General features: G+C 34.6%; 1 protein-coding gene across 10 annotated transcripts in view; it reads right to left on the reverse strand.

Moving 5' to 3' along the window:
- The window catches only part of CDKAL1 (CDK5 regulatory subunit associated protein 1 like 1), a 567467-nt gene that overhangs the window by 126542 nt on the left and 418489 nt on the right, over window positions 1–22436 (reverse strand). For all 10 annotated transcript variants that reach the window (XM_006909233.3, XM_015587298.2, XM_015587300.2 and 7 more), the window contains one exon: window positions 20727–20907. In XM_006909233.3, the coding sequence (XP_006909295.1) occupies window positions 20727–20907 (181 nt within the window). The remainder of the gene's footprint in view (window positions 1–20726; window positions 20908–22436) is intronic.

The raw sequence follows: 22436 nt of genomic DNA on the forward strand, positions 1-22436 counted from the left end.
TCTGTGATTTCTTTTTACATTTTTTAAAGGCTGGGGGAAAAAAAAAACACAGAACAAGGCTTATTGGTGACATGTGAAAATTATATGAAATCTGAATTTCTGTAAAGTTTTATTGGAACACAGCCATGCTCTTTCTTTCCTGTATTTTCTGTGGCTGCTTTCGTGCCATAATGGCAGGGCTGAATGCTTACAACAGACACTGTATGTCCTGTAAAGCCCAAAATATTGACTGTCTGGCCTTCTACAGAAAGAGTTTGCCAACCCCTACTCTAAACCATTGGTGTGCAACTCTGGTTGCACATTGGAATCACCTGGGGATTTAAATAATACTGATGTCTGAGTTCCACTGCCATAGATTCTGATTTAATTAATCTGGACTGCAGCCTAGGATTTGAAATTTTTAATATCTGTCCAGGTGATGTTAAATTGAAGCCAGGGTTTAGAATCATGACTAAACCCACCTCCATAGTTAAGCCAGAGTGGGTTTTCTAGTGCATGGTCATCTAATGTCACTCTCCTCTTTAAAAACCTTCAAAGACTCTCTAATGCTCAGAGAATCAAGTCTCAAGTACTGCATTAGGGCTTGTCCACATTTTCCCCACCAACACCAAAGACAATGTTTTGTTCCTGAAAGATTCTGCATTGCCTTAAGTCCACATATTGTGAATGCTACCCCTTTTGCCTGGAATACCTCCCTTACCATCTCCATGTAGTAAATTCGTTCTGAAAAGTCCAGTTCACAGATCACCTCTCTCACACTGGATTCTCCCAAACAGAAAGGACCTTTTTAACTACGTGCTTGCACAGATCTCTACCACTTTCACTGTGTGCCAACACCTCTTTGTGCCTTGCATATGGAAGCTGTTCAATAAATGCTGCCACCCCAAAGTCCCACAACACTTTGGTTTTACCTTCCCTGAGCCTTCTAGTCTCTCAAACTATCCACGCAAGTAAACTTTTCCCGCCAGGCTCTCAATTCATGACACAACACTTCAACTTTAGTAACCTCAGTTTCCCATTCCTTTGTCCTTCATTCTCTCTACAGACTCTTGCTCCCCACCTTATATTAATCCACTCACTGGCCCTGAGCAATGTGAATACCACCTGTGCACTCCAGCCATCTTGGTACCCCTTGGTCATTCCTCTGTGAGTAGACAGTCAGCTGCTATTCTGATTCCACATAAGAGCCTTCCAACCAATTTTTTCTGTCTCTATTCTCACTCTCTGTATCTAAAATACATTCTCTGAGCTCTAAAACTTAGTCATTGAATGACACATTAATTCATTTGACACACTTACTACATGTCCATTATGCTGCAGGGACCACACTAAGCCCTGGTGAGAGAGAAAGCAAGCCAAACAAGGCTAACAAGCTTTTTGGGAGAATAAACAATTACTATACTCAACCAGCAACCAGGCACACAGTTAGTACTTAAATGTTTGCTGAATGAACTTCAAAAATTCTGGGTATTAATATTTAGTATTAATACTGCTCGCCAAGCGCCTGTGCCAATGAATGACCTGTTTATGATTCTTATAGATTACTAAATCAAATGCAAATTTATTTTATGTTGAAATTATTTTTATAATTATAACTGGTACTTCAAGATAATTATAAAAACTCCAGAATTTGAAACTTGTTTCCCATGGGATTTTGCTTTTGAGTTAATTTATGTTTTATGCATAAATTTTTTCAACATGTCTGCCTTCTCTCATAAAACTTGCTCCTTCCTCTAACAGGTTATATATAGGATAGGGAAATGACAGTATCCAGTATCTTTTACTGTATATAAGAATATTAGGAAAGGACAAAATCAACAGCTATATAACATGGATTACGCTTACCTTAAAAATAAACAAGTAAATAAAACAACCAGTAATAGCTCAGAATATAGATTCCTGATTTGCTCCCCATATATTAGACACTAGTTTTTATAACATACCAAACACTTAGTAGAATGAAAATAAACACTATGTTCCCACCAAAGTCCTCCTCCCTTTGGTTACTTTGAAGCTAAGCAGTTTGACAAAGAAAAAAGGTTTTAATCAAATTCCTATTAAATTTTCTTTCACACCATTTTAGTACATCTAGACCAATTCATAAATATAAATATTACTCATTCATGAAAAGGTTTCACTGTTATTTCTAAAATTTAAAAGTCCTTCGACACATGACAAGATAACTATTCTCACAGTGATATTTTAGAAGGATTAGCAGTTAAAACTCTCGAAGTCTGTCCTATCATCACAACCAGCAAATTGTGTGGGGCAACAAATGTGCTTCTATGTATGACAGTTTTTATTTTTGTCTTCAAAGTTTTACTATGTTATAAATTATCTGAAATTAGGGAGAGGCTGGAAACAATTGGTTTTATTTAACTTTTTCCTGCTTGCTTAGTAATCATGTCTGACATCTGTAAATTATTTTAGTAAAGACATTATACAATTAAATAAAAATCAAAAGTAGGGAGTCATATTAGAGATGTAATTGAGAGTAATATTTTGGAAGTGGACAAAATAAATGCAGTATGGGTTTTTCTAATTAACATCCTGGAGTTTTATGTATTTCTCTATTGTCATTATGTATTTCTCTTCCTTTTATTTATTTATTTATAAAGAGATGGTAATGTGCCTTAACTATATCTAACAGTCAGTGAGGATGAGCTTGGGAACTCAACATTGTGAAATACAGAATTGTATGGTGTGGCTCTGCACAAACTCTATTAATGCTCAGAGCCTCAGACCAGGTTCCAGAGGCTAATCCACACAGCCCCCAAGGGGTAAAATGATGAAAAAGAATGGAAAAAACTAAATTTCTCTGACCCACAGATAAGCTGCTATACAGTTCTAAAAACTGATCAGAACCAATGCATCTCGTTTATGACCCTGAATAACCCTGGTGTCACCCCATTTGAAGAGAAGCTTGAAAATTGTTCTGTGTCAGTTATTGCTGCATCTCTAGATAAGCCCACAACTCGTTTTTATTATGATTCCATGACTGGGACCTGGAAGGTCAGACATGACAATGTAGGTTTGATAACGCTCCTACTTTCTACATCTAATTTAGCACCTACTGTAAAAATCATTTCTATCAGCAATGCAATCATCACTGATATCTCCCTCTATCCCATCACACTAATAATAAGAATCTAAAATTCATTTCAGGGGTGGCTGGGCTTTTTGACCTATCTTCTCCTCAAGTACTACGTCAAAAATAGACTTATTTTTTGTTCCATATATTAAGCATACACATTTTCTTTTTTATCTTTGGCCTTTACGATAAAGGAGTCTTTATCTGATAACGAGAAGACAATTTAATATACAGCTCAATCTTCTCCATGCTTTCGTCCTCATGTCACTCTAGAAATCAGTCAATTCTTTTTTTATGTTATAGAGCAAGGTAACTGCACAGATAGCCAGTGGATGAAAATTTCCGAGGTGGGCTCTAAGCAAGCAATATTTTCAGCCACTGGCAGGAAGGGTACAGGAACATATGTGTATAGGGATGTGGGAAGAGGGACAGTGTTTGAGGTCCTCGGAAAGCACATTAAGCCCAAGGCAGGAAGAACATGAAGTAGCTGAGGTGTACCTTGTGCCCATTCTAACACTTGAGACAACTCTTGTTATATATAATTCAGAATAGCTTTCAGAGAAATTAACTCATGTTCACATAGTAAGGGAAAAATGCCCAGATTGTGGGTACCAGATGACAAACCTGACAATTTTAAATAATGAGAAATTAGGTAGAATGTGATGCTTCAACTAAGTACACCACCACAGACCTTCCTGGGGGCTGAAGTACTGCTATCTCATCAACTGGGTTCTCCATTCTTAGCGGGTCTGTGAGCATCACTGGAAGCATATTCTCAGGGCTTAGAGAAGGCCTGTCCGTCTGCCTCGGGATACTGCCCTCACATCCACGTTAATCTCTCATCTTCTACTTCTCTTTCCTTGCCTTTCCTCTTCAGCAAAAAAAGAGCTAAGCAGTAAAGGACCCTGCCATTCACATTGTATGCTTTCGGCTTTTTCACTGGAAGAGGCTCCTAAGGTGTTTGATAAAAAAGGCCCGTAGGTTTAACATGCATGCATGTTTCAGCTGCAAAATGACAAGTGTCTTAGACAAACCTGAATAAAGTACCTGGCTGTGATAACATTAATGAGTTATGCTTACAGAAACTTTAATCAATGTCAATATCCAAACATTTTCTTGACCTTCATATAGTGCTTTATATTTTCAAAGTGCTCATAACTATAGTTTAATGATAAGCATTCATCCATTCTCTCAAAGGTTTACTGAATGTTTGCACTACACATTTTATCAGCAATTACAGCTGACCCTTGAACAACATAGGTGTGAAGTTCACGAGTCCACTTATACACAATTTTTTTCAGTAAATACTGTGAAAGTATTTGCTTCTTTATGATTTTAATATTTTCTTTTCTCTAGCTTACTTTATTGTAAGAATTCAATATATAATACACATAACATACACTATGTGTTAACTGACTGTTATCCAAAAGACTTCAGTAGGCTTAGTAATTAAGTTTTGGGGGAGTTGAGTTATACGCATATTTCTACTGTAAGGGAGTCGAGGCCCCTTCCATCCCTTCCCCCCATGTTGTTCAGGGGTCAGCTGTAACCAACTTCCTTTCACCCAGTAACTAGATCTGCTGGCTTCCTCTATCACCAAAAGCAAATGATCATAACTTCTTTATTTAAAAAAATTTTTCAGAGCAATGTTGGAACTTCTTTATCAATCTATTAATTGTAGAAAAATGCTACACATTCTTTTTTCTTTTTCAGTGTCTGCATCCTCCTAGGTCATTATACTCATGTGGACTTAAACAAGTTTGTAGATTGGAAAATTTACCTTGGTGTAGTCTTTTTGGGGGTATGTTGTTTGGTTTTAGCAACTCTGTTAATACTAACACCCCTGAGGCATTAGCTTATTTTTTCAGTTGTTTGCCAAAATCAGTTACATATGCATGCAATCTAAAAGAGTCAACCAGCTCAACAGAGCTTCCCAGTTTCCTTAGAAGTAACTAAGTTCAATTCTTTTAGTTTATTCTTTTGGTATTTATATGACCATATTGCTAAATTTATTACTATTCCTAACTTTTTAGTATATTAGACACTATCTATTGAATTCTCAGTATGGAAGATGAGCTTTCATTCTTTTCTCTGCCACCTCATTTACGTGTATATTTCCCATCTCCACTTCCCAATATAATTATATCATATATATGCCATCCAGAATTCAGCTATGTAATAACTATAATTATATAGACTTTCCTATATGGAGAAATTAATAAATAAATGTAGTTCCTAACTTTTAAACAAGTTATACTCTTTAACTTGCTTTTAAGTTGGTTGTTTGGAATTAGGCTGTATTTTTTTCATTATAAATGATTACATTCTGCTAGAATCGCCACACCCCCCCAAACTCCAAACAATAAAAAAAATAATCTAACCAATTATTTAATCTAGGTCATGTGTGTTCTTTCAACAGTATTGAAGTGCCATTTGTAAAACTGCTTTTGTGAATTCATTTCCCATTTCAGGTCACACTGCATTCGTCTTGCAGTGTTCTCTTTTTGGTCCTGTCCCAGATCTCCGTGAGCACAGATTCTCAAAGTAGTATCTTTGTTCTTAACCCGTCTTTCTCTGTTAGGTTTATATGAAGCATATCCACTAACCAGATGTTCAGTATGTTGTTCTCATGAATGAACCAATTCGTCAAAATTAGTGTCTTTATCCAGCTTCTTCAGCAATTATGTGGTCAGCCTATATTTACTCATTAATCTCTCATTCCATTCAATCCATTCAATAAGCATTCATTGTTGGTGTCTTATGTCTATAAAAAAATGTCCTAAGGTGGCTGTTCTGCTGTGGACAGGACATTGTAAGCCAGTCAGGTGACACAAATCACTATGCACATTGGTTCTTATCAGGATGGCTTTAGAATACCTATGTACTCCAAAAACATATTCACATTTTGAGGCATTTTTGCTTTTTTCTGGGAAGAGTATGTGTGTGTCATAAATATTTTATACACATATATAAAATCAGATTCTCAAAAAACGTTAAGAACCATTGACCTTGAATTAAGGATAGATGAAAGTCTCTTGTAAACTACTCATTTGGCACCTGGGGGACCAACAGTCTTTAAATATTTGGTGTTTTGAAAGAACCAGCTGAGCACACTATGGGCGGGTGGAGTAGAAGACAGTAACATGAAGAGTGGTGTCTTAGCTTGTCACTCCACTTAGCAAATCAAAAGACCTGAAGTGAACTAGGTGCTCCCTCTTTAAAAGGCAGTTATAAGCATATGCTTTGGGAGTCTGAAGTCCCATTTCAGGTGACTTCTCAAAGTTTTAGTTATAATCTACATATAGTCCCTTTCCCTTAGGAGAGTTCTAAAAAACAAACATTGTTCCCCATCTCATTCTATTTCTGATGATATTTGGCATCAAGGGTACCAGGCCCACAATTTGTCTACAATTTTATTCAGTTTATGCTGCTCTTTGTTTTGTTAGGCCTAGATGCTGAAAGGAAAGAGTTAACAAGACCTATGGAAGGATAAGTGGACAGACAGAATCAAGTTAAGGAATATCATACTAATTAAGAGGCAAGAGAGTCAGCAGGCCACAGAGGCTCAGGATACCATCTTAATTAATACTTGATACATACATGTTTCCATTAAAAATTTTTAGGACAATGACATCTAGATCTAGAAAGATAGTTAAATATTAAAGGTGAGTGACTATAATATTTTTTAACCCTTGTAAATGTCTTCAAAGTTTTCATTCTGTTTTTCTCCTATTTTTAACAGGGATTAGCAAGAGAGTCAAAGTGAAAAGGAGTTTGGGCATAGCGAGGAAGAGCCTAAACTCTGGATCTTACTTGAAGTTGCTTTTGGGGTGAAAGAAAACATGGGAACTGTTGGGAAGGCAAAGAGGGATGCCTGGCAGCAGGCTAGAGATTCAATGCCAGAGACTGACCCTAAACACTTAAGACACTCCTTAGAACAGCCTACGGACCCCTGTCCTCTTTCTCATTTTGGCCCAACCATGGATAAAGCTCTGGGTAAATAACTTTACCTCGCCAAGCCTCAGTGAGCACAGATTCCTACATCTTTAAAGTTGCCATGCTGTTTAAAGCATTTTGCCTTTAAATGAACAAAATTTTGGCTCTAAAATTCCATACATTTAAAATAGAAGTGGAGGATTCTGTGTTTAAATTAAGTCTTTTAGAGTTTTATTTTAGGCATTGCTTTTCTTCCTCCCTTGCCACTAGAGTTTATTATAGAGTGGCTAGGAAGCAGAGTATAGAGACGGAATGCTTGGTTTTGGATCCTAACTCTACCACTGGCTGTGTGACTTTGAGTAAGTTATTTATATACTCTTTGTGCCTGAGTTTCCTCAACTGTAAAATGGGGATAATAGCATTTATTACTTAGGGTTGATGTGAAGGTTAAATGAATCAATATATGTAAAGCGCCAAAAAAGTAGCTGGCACCTGATGAGCACTATACAAGGTAGAAACTACCAGTATCATTGAGTTTACAAGTCATAGGACTCTTCTCTGCCTTCGGTCTCTCTTGTTCATACTTTCCTGCCTACTCTCTTATTTGCCTCCAAAACTTAAACCTCTTGATCTCATGGCCATACTACTTCCTTACCCTCTCAATTCCTGCCCGCAGCCTTTCTCCATATTGTTCCTTGTATTTGTTCCTAATTTCACCTTCCTATAATACCTCTGAAATTGTATCACTTCCTTGCTCAAAAACATCTAAACAGTAGATGTTGCCTACGAAATATAGATGTACTTCTGATGGCTCAATTTGTGATCATTATCTAAAAACAGTCCCAAGAGCAAAGAAGGTTGTGAGTCTGGATGTGATTATAGTCAGAATTCCCTTGACGAGCCCCAAACTACCTGGGGTAAAGGTCTTTCTCATTATTCACTACAAACTCTAGTGAAAAAGAGTTTTAGAAGAACTAGACTTCTTATCATTTTCTAGAAACAAATTGTACCTCATTTCTAATATTTTTCATATAGTGAAAAGCTAAACTTAAAAGTTATTTTTTTGGACAGTGATCTTGATCATCTCGCTCACGAGCTTCCAAGTTTTAACAACCATTTGTCACTCATAACATTTGAGACACACTGCCTTGTATCATCGCTATTTACATCATCTTTCTCTTCCTTTCTAGATTATATGCAACTTGAAAGTAAGGAACACTTAAAAGAGTCCTCTTGCTATATGGTGTAGCAACCAGCTAAGGCCCTTGCATAGAGAGGCTTATTAGATACTAGGTAAATTAATTAATATTATCCTAACTGTAGTTTTAACAATGATTTTTAACATAGCAGTAGTTCTGACTGTCAAAGTGATCAGGAGACTTAAATTACTCCCCAAAGCCATGTTTTTGGTCATTATGGGCACTAGGACTGCGGTGGTTACTGTATATGGGTGAGAAGTGTCAGCAGAGTTTTCTTCCCACTTCCAATCTGCCCCTGTATAACTCTGGATGCTAACAGAAAATAAAATCAAATTAAACTACTTTGCAGTGGTCTTTAGGCTCCTTAATGGGATAGCATTTCAGGTATTTGACAAATTATCTGTTTGGAAAAACTTTTAAGCCTTTGGAGAACACACAGCTTTTCATTTTAATAGCATTTGACTGATTCTTGGTTAACTTCATAAGAATGAGGAGGGCTCCTGAGGTTCTCTGCTGATTTAACATGAGGTTAATTGAGAGGAGATCCATCAATTATCGTTTTGCATTAACTCTGTAATGGTCCCAGTGATATCAATCAAGTTTTTGTGCTTGATTCCAGAACCAACTAAAATTCTTTCTCCACCTTTTTATATTTGTTTGTCTTCAAATGAGTTCGAGAGGCTATGCTGTGGTTTCACAGATAACAAAGGTCTAGAGGAAAGGCAGTAAAGGAATATAGAATACATACAAAGTATTTTTACTCCAACGGTATGCCTTGACACTGAGTAATAACCAGATAGAGTTGGTGAGTGAATGTCACAGTATTCCAGAAGAAACATCACATTCATGACCTATGAACCTCCCTTAAAAATTAAAGATATTTCATCCATGAGTTTTCCTAGCTCCTCTGGACTTAAGACAAGTTTTTGAGGATGAAAGTTTTACATGTACTAACTGCTGTGTAAATATTCAGGCACTTCAATGAAATAAATTTTTGCCTTTCTAATTTTAGTTTCGAGTCGCCACACTCAATTTAGAGTACCTTTTTAAAGATATATATATAGTCTAAGGATTAAAAACTGTGAAAAGTAATTCAAAGATTGTGAATAGATTAAGACTAAGAAGAGAAAAATCTTTAAAGTACATAATTGTGGCAGTTCAAGCCATTGTAAATTTGAAAGTGTGAAATAAACCGCTAAGATTTTTGAATTTTCAAAGTCTACTTTTTCTTCCTTCTATGATTCAAATAAATACTTGTGATTAAAAATTATGTTGGAAATGGATAACTATATAGTAGAGAAATCAAAAAATATTTTAACCAAATGATTAAAATTAATATCATCAATAAGGGACAAAGGGCATCATTTGCCTCTAGATGTCAAATCCCAAGAAGGTCACAGCATCATTTATTTAGTATAACAGGGCAAAATATATAACATAAATCTAATCATGGGGAAAACTCAAGCCTAGATTAAGGGACATCCCATAAAATAACTGGCCAGTATTCTTTAAAAATTTCAAAAATCATGAAAGATAAAGGAAAGTGGAAGAACAGTTTCGAATAAAGGAGACTAAGGAACTATAACAATTAAATACAAGACCTAATCCTGAACTGAGTCCTACATTAGAAAAACAACAGCTATAAAGTAGATTACTGGTACTCTTGACAAAATTAGAATGTGAACTGTAGATTAGATAAAGCATTGTATCAATGTTGAATTTTCTGAATTTGATAACAATATTGTGGTTACATAAGATACTCATTCTTAGGAAATACACACTAAATATTAAAGTCTGTAATCTGTAATCTGATGTCTGTAATCTACTTTGAAATTTTTCAGGGGAAAAATATCTATGTTTATGTCTATGTATCTCTTGAGAAAGAGCGAATTTAGGGAAAATGTTAAACTGATGAATCCTGGGAAAGGGTATATTGGAAATATTCTATTCTTACAACTGTTCTATAAGTTTAAAATCATTTTTAAGAAGTTTAAAATTTTTCTAGGGCCTATAAGTTAAAAAAATTGCTATAATAAAAAAACAACTTTAGAAACTAATACTTTTTTGGTCCAAATATTCTAAAATTATTTTGAATTTCTAGGATATTTATTCTTCTGTTTATAAGAGCATGGAGGAAAAAGAAAGAATGGACTCTAAATCTCAGGCATTTTATTTAATAGTCATGTAACCTTGGGCAAATGTACTTAATTTCTCTGAGGCTTAGTTAATTCATCTGTAAAGTGAAAAATAATACCAGGAGGCTGAAAGTATTGTTGGAAGAATAACTGAGACAAAGTACATGAAAAGCACAGGCTATGTTTGTTTCTGGCAAAAATTAACATTCAAACAATGGAAGTTTCGTTTTCCTGCCCTTATAACTTCTAATCTTATATACAACTTTTATAAAGGTATTTTTTTATGAGTATAAAAATAAAGGATCAGGACATTTGTCTTAGATATAGGATTATAGAGAGAACATAATTAGTAGAGTACACTCTTATCCATTTAAATGCTTATCTGCTCATACTTGACTTTAGTCCTTAATAATGAAATAAACATGGTTCCATGAGGCAAGAGTTAGAAGTGTCAAGTTAACTTACCAGATATATGCTATCGACCCAAATACACACTTAACATTGGCTCTAATACTTGGAATTACACTTTTAAGTCCCTTAGAAGGTTATAAATATGGAGTTATTACTGAATCATAGTTATAGAAGACAATAATATAAGATCAAAAAATAAGATAGATCATTATAAGGTTCTTTATCTTTAGAAGTTGTTCCAAAGAGTCTACTCATTTCTCAAGTTGTTATTAAGGTAATAAAAAGTGAGTTCAAATTGAATATTATAATTTTAATAAATCAAGTTCATAGGAAAGGCATAAAAGAATTATGTAGAGCCTTGCAATTTTTCTAAAACTTATATAAAACAAGGCATGCAATCACCACTGAAAAAAGTTCGATTGAAATATAATAAAGATGACTTTCCAAAAGATAGAATTTATATTCTCTTTATTTAATAAAAATTCACTCAGTCCTTCTCAACCCTAGTACCCACTACCATTCACCATCTGAGAGAACTTATATCCATATATCTTACTATTTTGGTAATTATAAATTCATAAAAGAAGCAGAATAAAAATAAGTGCCAAAGGAAAGCAAAAAAATTAAACAATCGTAAGAAAACGAGTTGAGTGTAATTTTTCTACAGATTTCTTTCAAAAAAAAAAAAAACAAAAACATTTTGTGTAGGTTCACCACAAACTACAAAGTAAGACTGCTATCATTGAACTCACGGCTCTCAAATCTTATCTTCATGGTCCTAAAGTTGGGTTATTTTAATAGTCATGTAACCTTGGGCAAATGTACTTAATTTCTCTAGTTTTTTCTTGCAATGGCATGTAATTAGCAGAAGAGTCATATGAAAGGGCTTTAGGTAGCAACAAAAATCTGTATTTTTCTTTTCTTATCTTTACCATCCTGAACAGAAACCAATCCCAAAAAACCACGGCTCCATCCTGGAGTTATAGTCTACACATGTCTAATCATGTCTTATCCTATGGGTTCGGTTACACGAAGTTGATTTACGTGATAATTCAGCTCATCAACATCACGTCAGGACTTAATAAAAAGTTAGGCGGTGCTCTGTGGCAGGCAGGCAGAGAAGAGGTCAGATTCAGAGGGCAGAAAATTAGGGGGAGCAATGAGGGCACATGAAGAGAAGGTTGGGATTTTCTGAAAGAATGATTCAAGCTCAGAGAATTTAGGATTGAGCTCTTTAAAAAAAGTCACCCGTGGCAGTAAAACTAAGAGAGGTCTCACCAATGAAGCCTCTCTTCTGCACTATTTCACTGGGTCCCGTGTACAGGTTCCTGTGTGCTGAGAACAGCATTACGGCATCAACCCACATCCACACGCATGTCTTCCATCCTGAGAGCACTTCCTTCTTAGAAAGAGCACTTCTTTTCAATCGTGAGATTTCAACAAGATATTCTGTTTTGGTTTATTCTAAATTAATTACATTCGTTAAATTCTTCAACATTTCAGGTTCAAGATGGTAGACAACCAAAAAGCTTGATAATGCTGGCAAGGCTAAGGTATTATCAACATTGGCAAATGTCCCTCTCCACAGATGAGACTTAATAATTCTTGTTATTTTCACATTCTTCAAAGCTCCAAACAATATCATTCTCTTAGTCTTTTAGTGTGAGAGTAGGACAAAAGGGAAATGCTCCATTTAAAAAGGATTAAAAAAAAGAAAAATTCTTCAAATGTTCTCAAATCCAGAGACTTCTATAGGTACACACACACCACACACACACACACACACACACACACACACACACACACACACGATAAGCTTATCTTATGGTGCTTAGAAAAACAAAAATACAAAGAAAGATAAGGAGGCTACAAGGAAAGAGCCAATCCTGGAACTGCCATGTAGAAACAGTTTGGGTAGAGATAAAATCATGTGGGAGGAGGTTCAGAAAGTAGACAAGGGCAGGGGTCTGGAGAGGTTGGCATTTCTCCTTTTAAGTAACAGAGGCCTAGGCCTGGTTCAGGAGAAATCTCATGAACATTAGAAAATAGAACATCAACTGTACCAGCAGGAGTAAAGGCAGAAACAAGTTGTGATGCCCAAAAATTTTAGGCATGTTCAAAGGTCCTTGTAAGATCTTCTGGCCTACTATTCTTGATATGTTGAGTCCATCAAAAGCCAATTAAGTGACCTTAGGTAGAGTATTCTCCACTGAACACAGAATAACTTTGCTGACATGCAGCTAAGTCTAGGACTTAGAACAATTAAGTCCAAAAGAAGAATATTTATTGAAGGTCTCAGGAATAAGTCACATAGATTTCTAAAATCCACCTGTTAGTCTCCAAACCTGTCTTGTACGATCTCCTGATTGGGCATTCTGACTCTTTTATTCCCACTCCACTACACCTACAAGGAGCTTTCAAAAACAAAAACACACAATCACTGCTATCCAGTAGCTCCCAACTTCCCATAGGACAGTCTAAAGCTATTTAACATGGCTTATAAGGGCAACTTAGGCTAAGCTTTCCCTATAGCTCCTGACTTATTCATTGACAATAACTATACTTGCAGGTTGCCCTCCACTGCTCCAAAAACAAGGAAGAAGCTGCAACATACCTTACCACTCTAAATATCATGCATTTTATACTTAATGTTCCATGTTCTCTTTATTCCCAGGTTTCTTCACATGCTGCTCCCTCTAGGGAATTGGAAGCAGAGGAGATGAATACAGAGACACAGAGAGGACTATAAACAGCCAAGCGTTGTGGGAGCATCAAGCATGTTCGAGGGAATGGCAAGACATAAGAATGGAGAGAGACAAGAACTTTTCTTAAGCAAGGTAATTCATTACTGAGTCTGTTTCCTCATGTGCAAAATAACTATAATAATGGTGTTTATTTCTCAAAGCTGTGAGAATGAAATTAGGTAACAGATATGAAGTGCTCAGAACAATGTCTAACACATACCGATTGCCAAATAACCATTAATTCTTACTATTATTTTTGTTATGTCATTATTATAATTAGGCCTAAAGATTATTGTGCGTGTTGGGTAGCATCAAGTATCAGTTTTCACAAACATGTGTCATCTAGTGGCACTGCAAACCCTGAGTAGCATAATGAGCTAAAAGATCAATTAATTTAGCTGTCTCAAAAAGCCAGACAATGCTCTCAGATCAAAATAGTCCATAGTTAGTATATTAGTTTCCTTTGCTGCAGTGACAAATTATCACAACTTTAGTGGCTTAAAACAACATACATTTATTATCTTACAATTTTGAAGGTCAGATATCTGAAATATGTCTTATGGTCTGAAATCAAAGTATTGGCAGGGCTGTGTTCCTTCTGTAGGCTCTAGGGGAGAACCTGTTCCTTGACTTTTCCAGCTTCTAGAGGCTACCAGCATTCTCTCGTGAACCTGTCCTTAATCTCTGCTTCTGTCCCCTCATCTCTCTCCTCTACCTTTAAATCTGTTGTGTCCTTCTTCTAAGAACTCTTTTGATTACACTGAACTCACCTAGATAATCGATTATAATCTCCTGATTTCAAACAACTTACTTAATCATATTTGCAAAGCCCTTTTTACTATGTAAGGTAACACATTACAGGTTTGAGGATTAGGACGTAGACGTCTTTGGGGGGGCCCTCTATTCTCTCAACCACAGAGGGGTCTGTTTGCTGCCATTTTGAGCCCCATAAAAAAACTAATTTAATTATGTTATAGTTTTACTAGTTCATGTTCCAGGAAAAGTAAGTCGATTGATTATAAATGGAAAGTCATCAGATTTATAATAAAAGGTGAAAGGATTAGGAAATGGAGATAACATATTTAGCCCAACATATTTATTAACATATTTATAAAGTGAACACCACCTGTATTAAAACCCAACCTTCCATTTGGATTATAATCTAGCTCCCACTTCCCTATGTCGCTGTCACTGCGGTCATCATGAAAGACACTGTTAAGTGATCTGCTGAAACCTATATACAACAGAACTACGGCCAGAAAAAAACAACTATGAAAAATGAAAATAAAAAGAAATGGCACGTCCAGAAATGAGAAATTAAAAAGACCAACTGAAGGGATCAAATACAATGAACTGCATGAAAATCCCAAAATATTTCTTTTAAAAAAAGTCAAAATAGAAAGGAATTTTTAAAAAAAGGGGGTCTTCCCTTTATGTGTGTTTGGGAATCAATCTAGAATAAAATGTACTTAACAATTTAGAGTATAAAAACTCTTGAAAATATTTTTTTTCCTCTCCCCCAAAGAAGAAAGTTTAATTTGAAAATCAGAGACTGTAAATAATGAAATTATGTTACCTAGTAATATAAAAGTGTCAGGATCTCTTCCATTAAGGAAACTTGATATTCTCTAAAATACTGAGTTGTTAAATTTTAGGATCATACTGAGAAACAACAAAATTTAGAGAAAGTGACATATTTAGAGAAAGTGACAAAATTCTCTCTATATGATGTATTTCTCTGTTTTGCTTTTTAAAATAAAGTATGTCCTGGACTCATAGGCAGCTAGATTTGGGAGCACCATTATCTGTCATTGAATAAACTTCTGGATGTGAGTTAGGAACACTCCTTACTCAACATCTATTCCAAGTGGTTTGAACACCTCCAGCAAAAATTCACTCTCTCACAGGGAAATCTACTGTAGATAGTTTCATCAAAACTGCCTGTATCTATCTACCCCAAGGATGTCCCTCCAGCCCTCTCTGGAACACATACTCACACTCCTCAAGGCTGAGGCAGGAAGTGTCTACTGTGGCCTTGTAATCCTTAGGGTAAATATTCTAGAAATTGTAGGTGAGGCTGTTATAATTCTTTCATGAAGACAATATATTTAAAGACATGATCTTTATACTCTGGTTCCAAAGCATAAGACAAGCAAGCAGGTGGATTTATTATCACAATTTAACATTTTAAACCAATATGAATACTCCAACAGCTACTCTTGTCACTTAAAAGTTTTGTTTTTTTTCAAGTCATTGGTCTCTTAAAATAAAGATTTCATTATGCCATTATTTTTCATCAAAATTTTCTTAAAAACAAAGTCTGGAATTAATAGCTAAGAATCAAAAGACTTTTTAAACTTAAGCGACCTTTTCTAGGCAGACTAAGAATCTCAGCCACAATTTAAACATACTATTAGAATTACTTAAGATTAATGAAGACTAATGAAGGAAGACTCAATGGAATAGAAAATATAAACATGCAAATTTGACCTTTCATCTAAAAGTCTAAGGTCAGTCTCATTTGGTTTTGGTGATTTCACTATTAAATCTCTTATATATTTAATAATCTTGCAAGAGTTAACAAAAAAAAATTAGTTTATCCTGTTCATGAAAATGTATTCCCTAATTAATTTTCATTATAAATTTAAGATGGTTATATTCTTTTTTAGCAGGATTAACAAAAAATCCACCCCTCCCACATATGTAAATGCAAAACTCAACTGAATGGTGCTTTATCCATTCTGTGATTTAAATGATTAAGAAAAACTCATAATTTAGTTCAATGATCACAGCTCTACTATAAAACATTAAAAACACTGGAATTTATTTACATTAATACCAATATTAATGTAAAAGTAGTTATAAAGAAAGGGAAAGTATACTGAAATTATTTATTTTATGTCATTTATGTCATTAAAAAACATTATTAGGGGATTGATTTCAGTGGAAATAAAATATATCAAAAAAAAAAAAACACATATATTTCCACTAAGACACATTCTAAAGCCAGAATAAAAAGCTGTTTGAAAGCAATTGGTATTATGCTCTTCTTTCAATAATGGGTTAGATTCTACTTTCATTGTTTATTGTTTTGGGCAAGGAAATGAGAAATAAATTAGATAAAAAAGAATTGCTATTCGCTGTGTTGCAGCGTCTTATTTTAGTGACGTCTAGTTGCTAAGCAGCTTCATAAATTACTTGAAACAGGTAGAGTAGACAACTGTTAATTTTTGATAAATTTAGGAGAACAAAGATGATTCGGTGCACATCACATATCCTGTTTGACAGTAGTTCTCTAAAGTTTCATTATTAATATGTAATTCTCTTTATTTAAGGTTCTGAACTTTACAAAAATGAAACTCTTCCAGGTTACAGGTTTTACCTATAGCATAGTCATAGAAATGAGAGAACTGTTATGGATTGCGTTATAGCTTCCTAAAAAGAAACATATTGAAGTCCTAACCCTCTCACCTCAAAATGTCACCTTTTTGGGAAACGGAGTCATTGCAGATATAACTAGTTGAGTAGTAGGTAGATCCTTATAAGTGTCTAATATAACTGGGGTCCTCATAAGAAGACAGCCATGTGAAAACAGAGATACACAGGGATACCATGTGACAATGAAGGCAGAGATTGGAATTATGCAGCTGCAAGCAAAAGAAAAAGATTACCAGCAAACCACCAAAGTTAGAAAGAGGCAAGGAAGAATTCCCATAGAGACTAGAAGCCTACCTTTAGACTTCTAGTCTCCAAAACTGTGAGACAATAAATTTCTGTTGTTTTAAGAGCCATGGAAAGACATGGAGAGACCTCAAATGCATATTACTAAGTGTAATAAGCCAATCTGAAAAGGCTACATACTGTATGATTCCAACTATATGACATTCTGGAAAAGGCAAAACTACGGAGACAGTAAAAATATCAGTGGTTTCCAAGTGTTAAGGAAGAGGGAGAAATAAATAAGTGAAAGATTTTTAGAGCAGTGAAGTTATTCTATATGATACTACAACGCTGGGTGCATGTCTTTATACATTTGTCCAAACCCATAGACCATACAACACCAAATGTAATGTAATGTAAAGTCAAATATAATGTAAACTATGGACTTTGGGTGATAACGATGTATCAACGTAGGTTCATTGATGTGACAAATGTACCACTCCAATGTAGGATGTTAGAATTGGGGGAGGCTGAACATGTGTGTGAGCAAGAAATATATGGGAACTCCATGTATTTCCTACTCAGTCTTGTTGTTAACATAAAACTGCTCTAAAATATAAAGTCTTAAAAAAAAGGTTCTGCTATACAATGATTGGGTGACTAAAGTCTAAAAATGTAAGAAAGATGCTAAAGGACTATGTTTACAACAACAACAACAAAGTATCTAAAAGCTGATTTGATGCAATGAGTTCTGCTCTGCTTTTGGCTAAGGCAAACTAGCTTGTATCAGACTAATATCTTGCCAAAGACAATTAGAAAAGGTAAATACAATTTATGAAATGTACTGGTTGAACACTGAAAAGCTACCAAGGCAGTGAAGATGTGAGGGACCAAGATTCCACAAAGGAGGGAAGTCCATAAGCTCAATATTTGGAGCCAGTTTTCCCTTCCAGGCATTTATCGATTTGTAATCAGTGGCTGGGAGACTGAGCAGCCAAGCAAAAGCTAAGAAGCTGAGAAACTACGCAGAGCCTTACGAATTCTCATGAGTTCGTAAGAAGACAAAAATTAGAGTTGAAGACCTGTCATGAAGAAAATCCCTGGTAACTGCTACAGAATTTTAACTGAGACCCTGAAGAGCTCTAGTCAGTGGTATCTGGGATGCAGCTTTATACCCACTCATGGGAGCTGACTGTGTGCATCTCTTCTCAATTCTATGTTCAGTAATATCACATTGGTAGTTTCAATCTGGCAACAATGAAAGTACACTATGGACACTGGCAAATGCTGCAACTCAGAACGCTCCCCACTTTGAGCGCAGCACGCAAGGCTGCACTCAAAAAGTAAGGCAAACCAGAAATAAACCAATCCTCGGAAAAACTGAAAAACAATTTCAAAAAATTAACAATGGTCTTTATTTAATAGAAATGATCAGTTATATGGAAAGAGAAGACTAATGGTCAAAGCCAAGGAAAAAACAACAACAGAAACAAACCAACGTTAGGTCCAGATACTGGAGAATTCAGAATGGACTTTAAGATAACTGAGTAATGTTCAAAAAATACAAAGAAAAATATGAAGAATTTCACTAGAAAACTGGAATTTATGAAAAAAATTACATTATAATTCTAGAAGTAAAAAATAAATTAAAATTGGAAATCCCATAGATGGGTTTGACATCAGATTTAAAATAGATGAAGAGGACTAGTGAACTAGAACAGTACTTCACAAATTTTAATGTATACACAAGTCACCTGAGATGCAGACTATGATTGGCAGTAGGATAAAGAAACTGGGATTTGCATGCAATAGAACATTACATAGCAATGAAAATGGATAAGCTACAGCTACTTGCAAAAGCAGACTAGTCTCACCAATAATGTTAAAAAAAAAAAAAAAAGCCAAATGATTAAACACTGATGAATTCTTTTATTTATATGAAATTTAAGAACAGGTCAAACTAATGTATGGTTTTAGAAAAAGGTCTAGTGATATCTGCTGGGGAGTAGGAGAGAATCGTATAGGGAAGGGCATAATGGAAACCTCTGGGGTGCTGATAATGTTCTACTACTTCTTGATCTGAATGGTGATTACATGGAAGTATTCACTTTATAAAAATGTACAGCTGTCCATTTTTCTGGAAGTATGTTACAGTTCAAACAATTTTTAATTAAAGTAAAGTTTAAAAAACAACGGAGTAAAATATAAGGACAATAGATTAGCAGGTGCCAAAAGCTGGGGATAGAGGGAGTAAATGACTTCAAAATGTAAAAGAGGATGTTTTGGGGGATGGTGAAAGAACTGTTCTATATCTTGATTGTGGTGATAGTTAAACTAGTAAACACATTTATCAAAATTCAAACAATATACACTCAAAAGAATGAACTTTACTGTATGTAAACTATGCCCCAATAAAAATTAAAATTAAGATATAAAAATTACAAATTAATTTGACTTTTTTAAGTTCATGAAAAGCTAATTATCTATGGTGTCATAATGTGCTCTTTATTGATTAAATTAGAAATAAAATAAATTGGTCTATCATCCACAAAATAATTCTCTATCCTTGTATACACAGAAACTTGTAAAATAAAAATGAGAAAAATTTTGGGAAAACAAAGAATGATATTGACTTCCATATTACTAGGAAAAACAAACTTAAATATATATATTTGTTTTGAAATAAGAATCTCTACGTTATATACTTGATATTCACATACGCATAATAGAGAAACAATAACAAGCTCTAGGTTATTCCTTTTAGTATTTATCATTAAAGTATTTGAGAAAAATTAATGGCAGGGTACAATTTTTGTTGTTGTTGTTAGAGGCAAAGTAGAAAATCTTCAGTTAAAAAAAATCTACTTCTTCTTTAGGATTATTTACATTTTTCCATCTTTAGCCAATGAATCTAGAAACTAAATATTTAAGACTATTAATTTCTGGGGCATTCTGGGAAAGTTTGCCTTTATTGGATCTCAAACTTTCACACTTAAGTCATTTTACTGTAATATATCTATGAACATGTAAGGATGAAATTATATTGATATTCATTGCAAAAGCAGCACACACCTAAAGTAGAGAGACAGATAGACCACAAGTATCAAATTTATCCAATGGAAAAATAGGAAACCATGGGACCACCCACCCCAGTAGGTAACGAATTATGAAAAGGGTCTCTTAAGAAGCAGGGTAACTATGAAGCCTCCTTTTCTCACTGATATTTAAATGTTGCCTTATTTTGAAATATCCAAAGATTTATTTTATAAACATAAGCAAATACCAGATATTAGTTAAAATTCCCCCCCCACTCCCAGTGTCACCTGAGCTTCTCTTCAAAAGAATAAAAAAGGTGATATTTTCATTGCCTAAGGTTATTTAACACACCCAAGCTCTCCTGCCCTGACTCCAATTTGGAAAACTACCCATTTTTTGTAATTTAAGGGGTGTACCATGAGCCAGTTGTGTTAAGGTACGCAACACAGATGCATTTTTATAGCTTATGGCTAAATATAATACTTTACCAAAAAAATATATATAGATATCTTACCACTTGTGCTGGAACTTGTTCCATTTTTGCAGCAGGAGTTCCTGGTCTTGGGTAAAATTGGTTAATAAAGAGGCTTGGAAATTTGTATTCTTCAACAAGTTTCACTGTTTCTTGAAAATCTTGATCTGTTTCTCCAGGAAATCCACAGATAATATCTGTAGCAATAGTTATTCCAGGAACTCTAGAAAATAATAAGACAAAAATGTAAAAAGTTGACTATAATCCATAATTATTCTATTTCTTTGACATTTTAAATACCATTATTCCTTTTAAAATTAAATTTTATATTTAGGAAAGAGACACTGCAAATAGTTTTAAAGAGCCCTAATACTAAAAGCTTATGAAAAAACAGTGGCTCCTTTTCATCCTCAAGAGAAACTCATTTTCTTTGTTCTTCCTTCTATATTTTAAGATAGATGCTTATTCTGCTCTTTCTACATTTACTGATTTGTAGGCAAATGTGGATTTAGTTCTTTATCCCCCCTCTCCCTAGATAATCACTGCACAATTTTTAGTTAAATTAATAATATTTCCATTGACACAACTGCAAAGATATTGTTCATTGCAGAGCCAGCTGGTATACTCTCATTAAGTTTTCTTGGTCACAACACTGAATTTTTCCTCAGGTTAATAACTGCTTCTTTTTAAAAATAAATTTGCTTAATATTCTATGTAGCTATGCTAATGTTTTCTGGAAACTCCATCAGACCTATCAAAAACCAATACTATTTTCTAAACACTCAGTATATTACATAATTCACCAGTTTCATTTTTTTCCCTCTAGAAATGCTACTCCTACTTTCTTTGTGTGTGTTGCTTTAATAATGAACCAGCTGTAAGGTTACTCCCTGATTTCCTTTTCTCAATCTCCCTTTTCCTGGACACTATGTCTTCCTAATTCTTGATCATTCTAGTCTCCCTAATTCTGCTGGAGGATCTTTCAGAAATGTTATCAAAAGATGTACCAGAAAAAATTTGTTGTTCTTGTCTTAGCATGTCTGAACATGTATCAATCCATGATTGACAATGTAGCTGTGCCTAGCACTCCGAAATGAAAAATATTAGCCATTGGAATTTCAGATTGTTTTTTCTTTTTAAGCAGTCAAGGTTGCTGATGAGATGTCTAGATTCAATCTGATGCACATGTCTTTATATTTGCCCACTGTTTTTGAAAACTTTTAGAATGTTAAATTGATTTTCGATGATTTTAAATTTTATGATAATAGGTTTTGTGTTGGATATTTAAATATTTATATAGGGTACAATCTGGAGACTCATGGTCTTTAGGTCTAGGAAATTTCCTTATGTTCATTTAAATCATTTTTCTCTCTCTAGGATGCCTCTCCTTCAAATGTTGAAAATACTGAATTGACTCTCCAAGCCTTTACACTGTTATTTTCCATCTTTGTTCTTTTGTCCCATTTCCTGGAAGATGTACTTGAGTTTATCTTTTATTGAAAAAATTTAATTGAAAACCTTATTTTAAACATTTAAGAGCTCTCTTTCATTCTCCAATTTTCCTTTTCACAGCATACTGATTTTGTTTTAGAGATGCAACAATTTTTTCTTTTTTATCTCCAAGGATATCAATAAAATGGTTTTTTTTTTGCAATTTTTCCTGTGCTCAATGCAATTGTGTCTATCTCCTCCAGGTTCTTTTATTTTGATACCTCTCATTTCTGATTGAGACTTTCCATCAATAAATAGTGA

This window comes from Pteropus alecto, unplaced genomic scaffold, assembly GCF_000325575.1.
Source record: "Pteropus alecto unplaced genomic scaffold, ASM32557v1 scaffold121, whole genome shotgun sequence".
Lineage (NCBI taxonomy): Eukaryota > Metazoa > Chordata > Mammalia > Chiroptera > Pteropodidae > Pteropus > Pteropus alecto.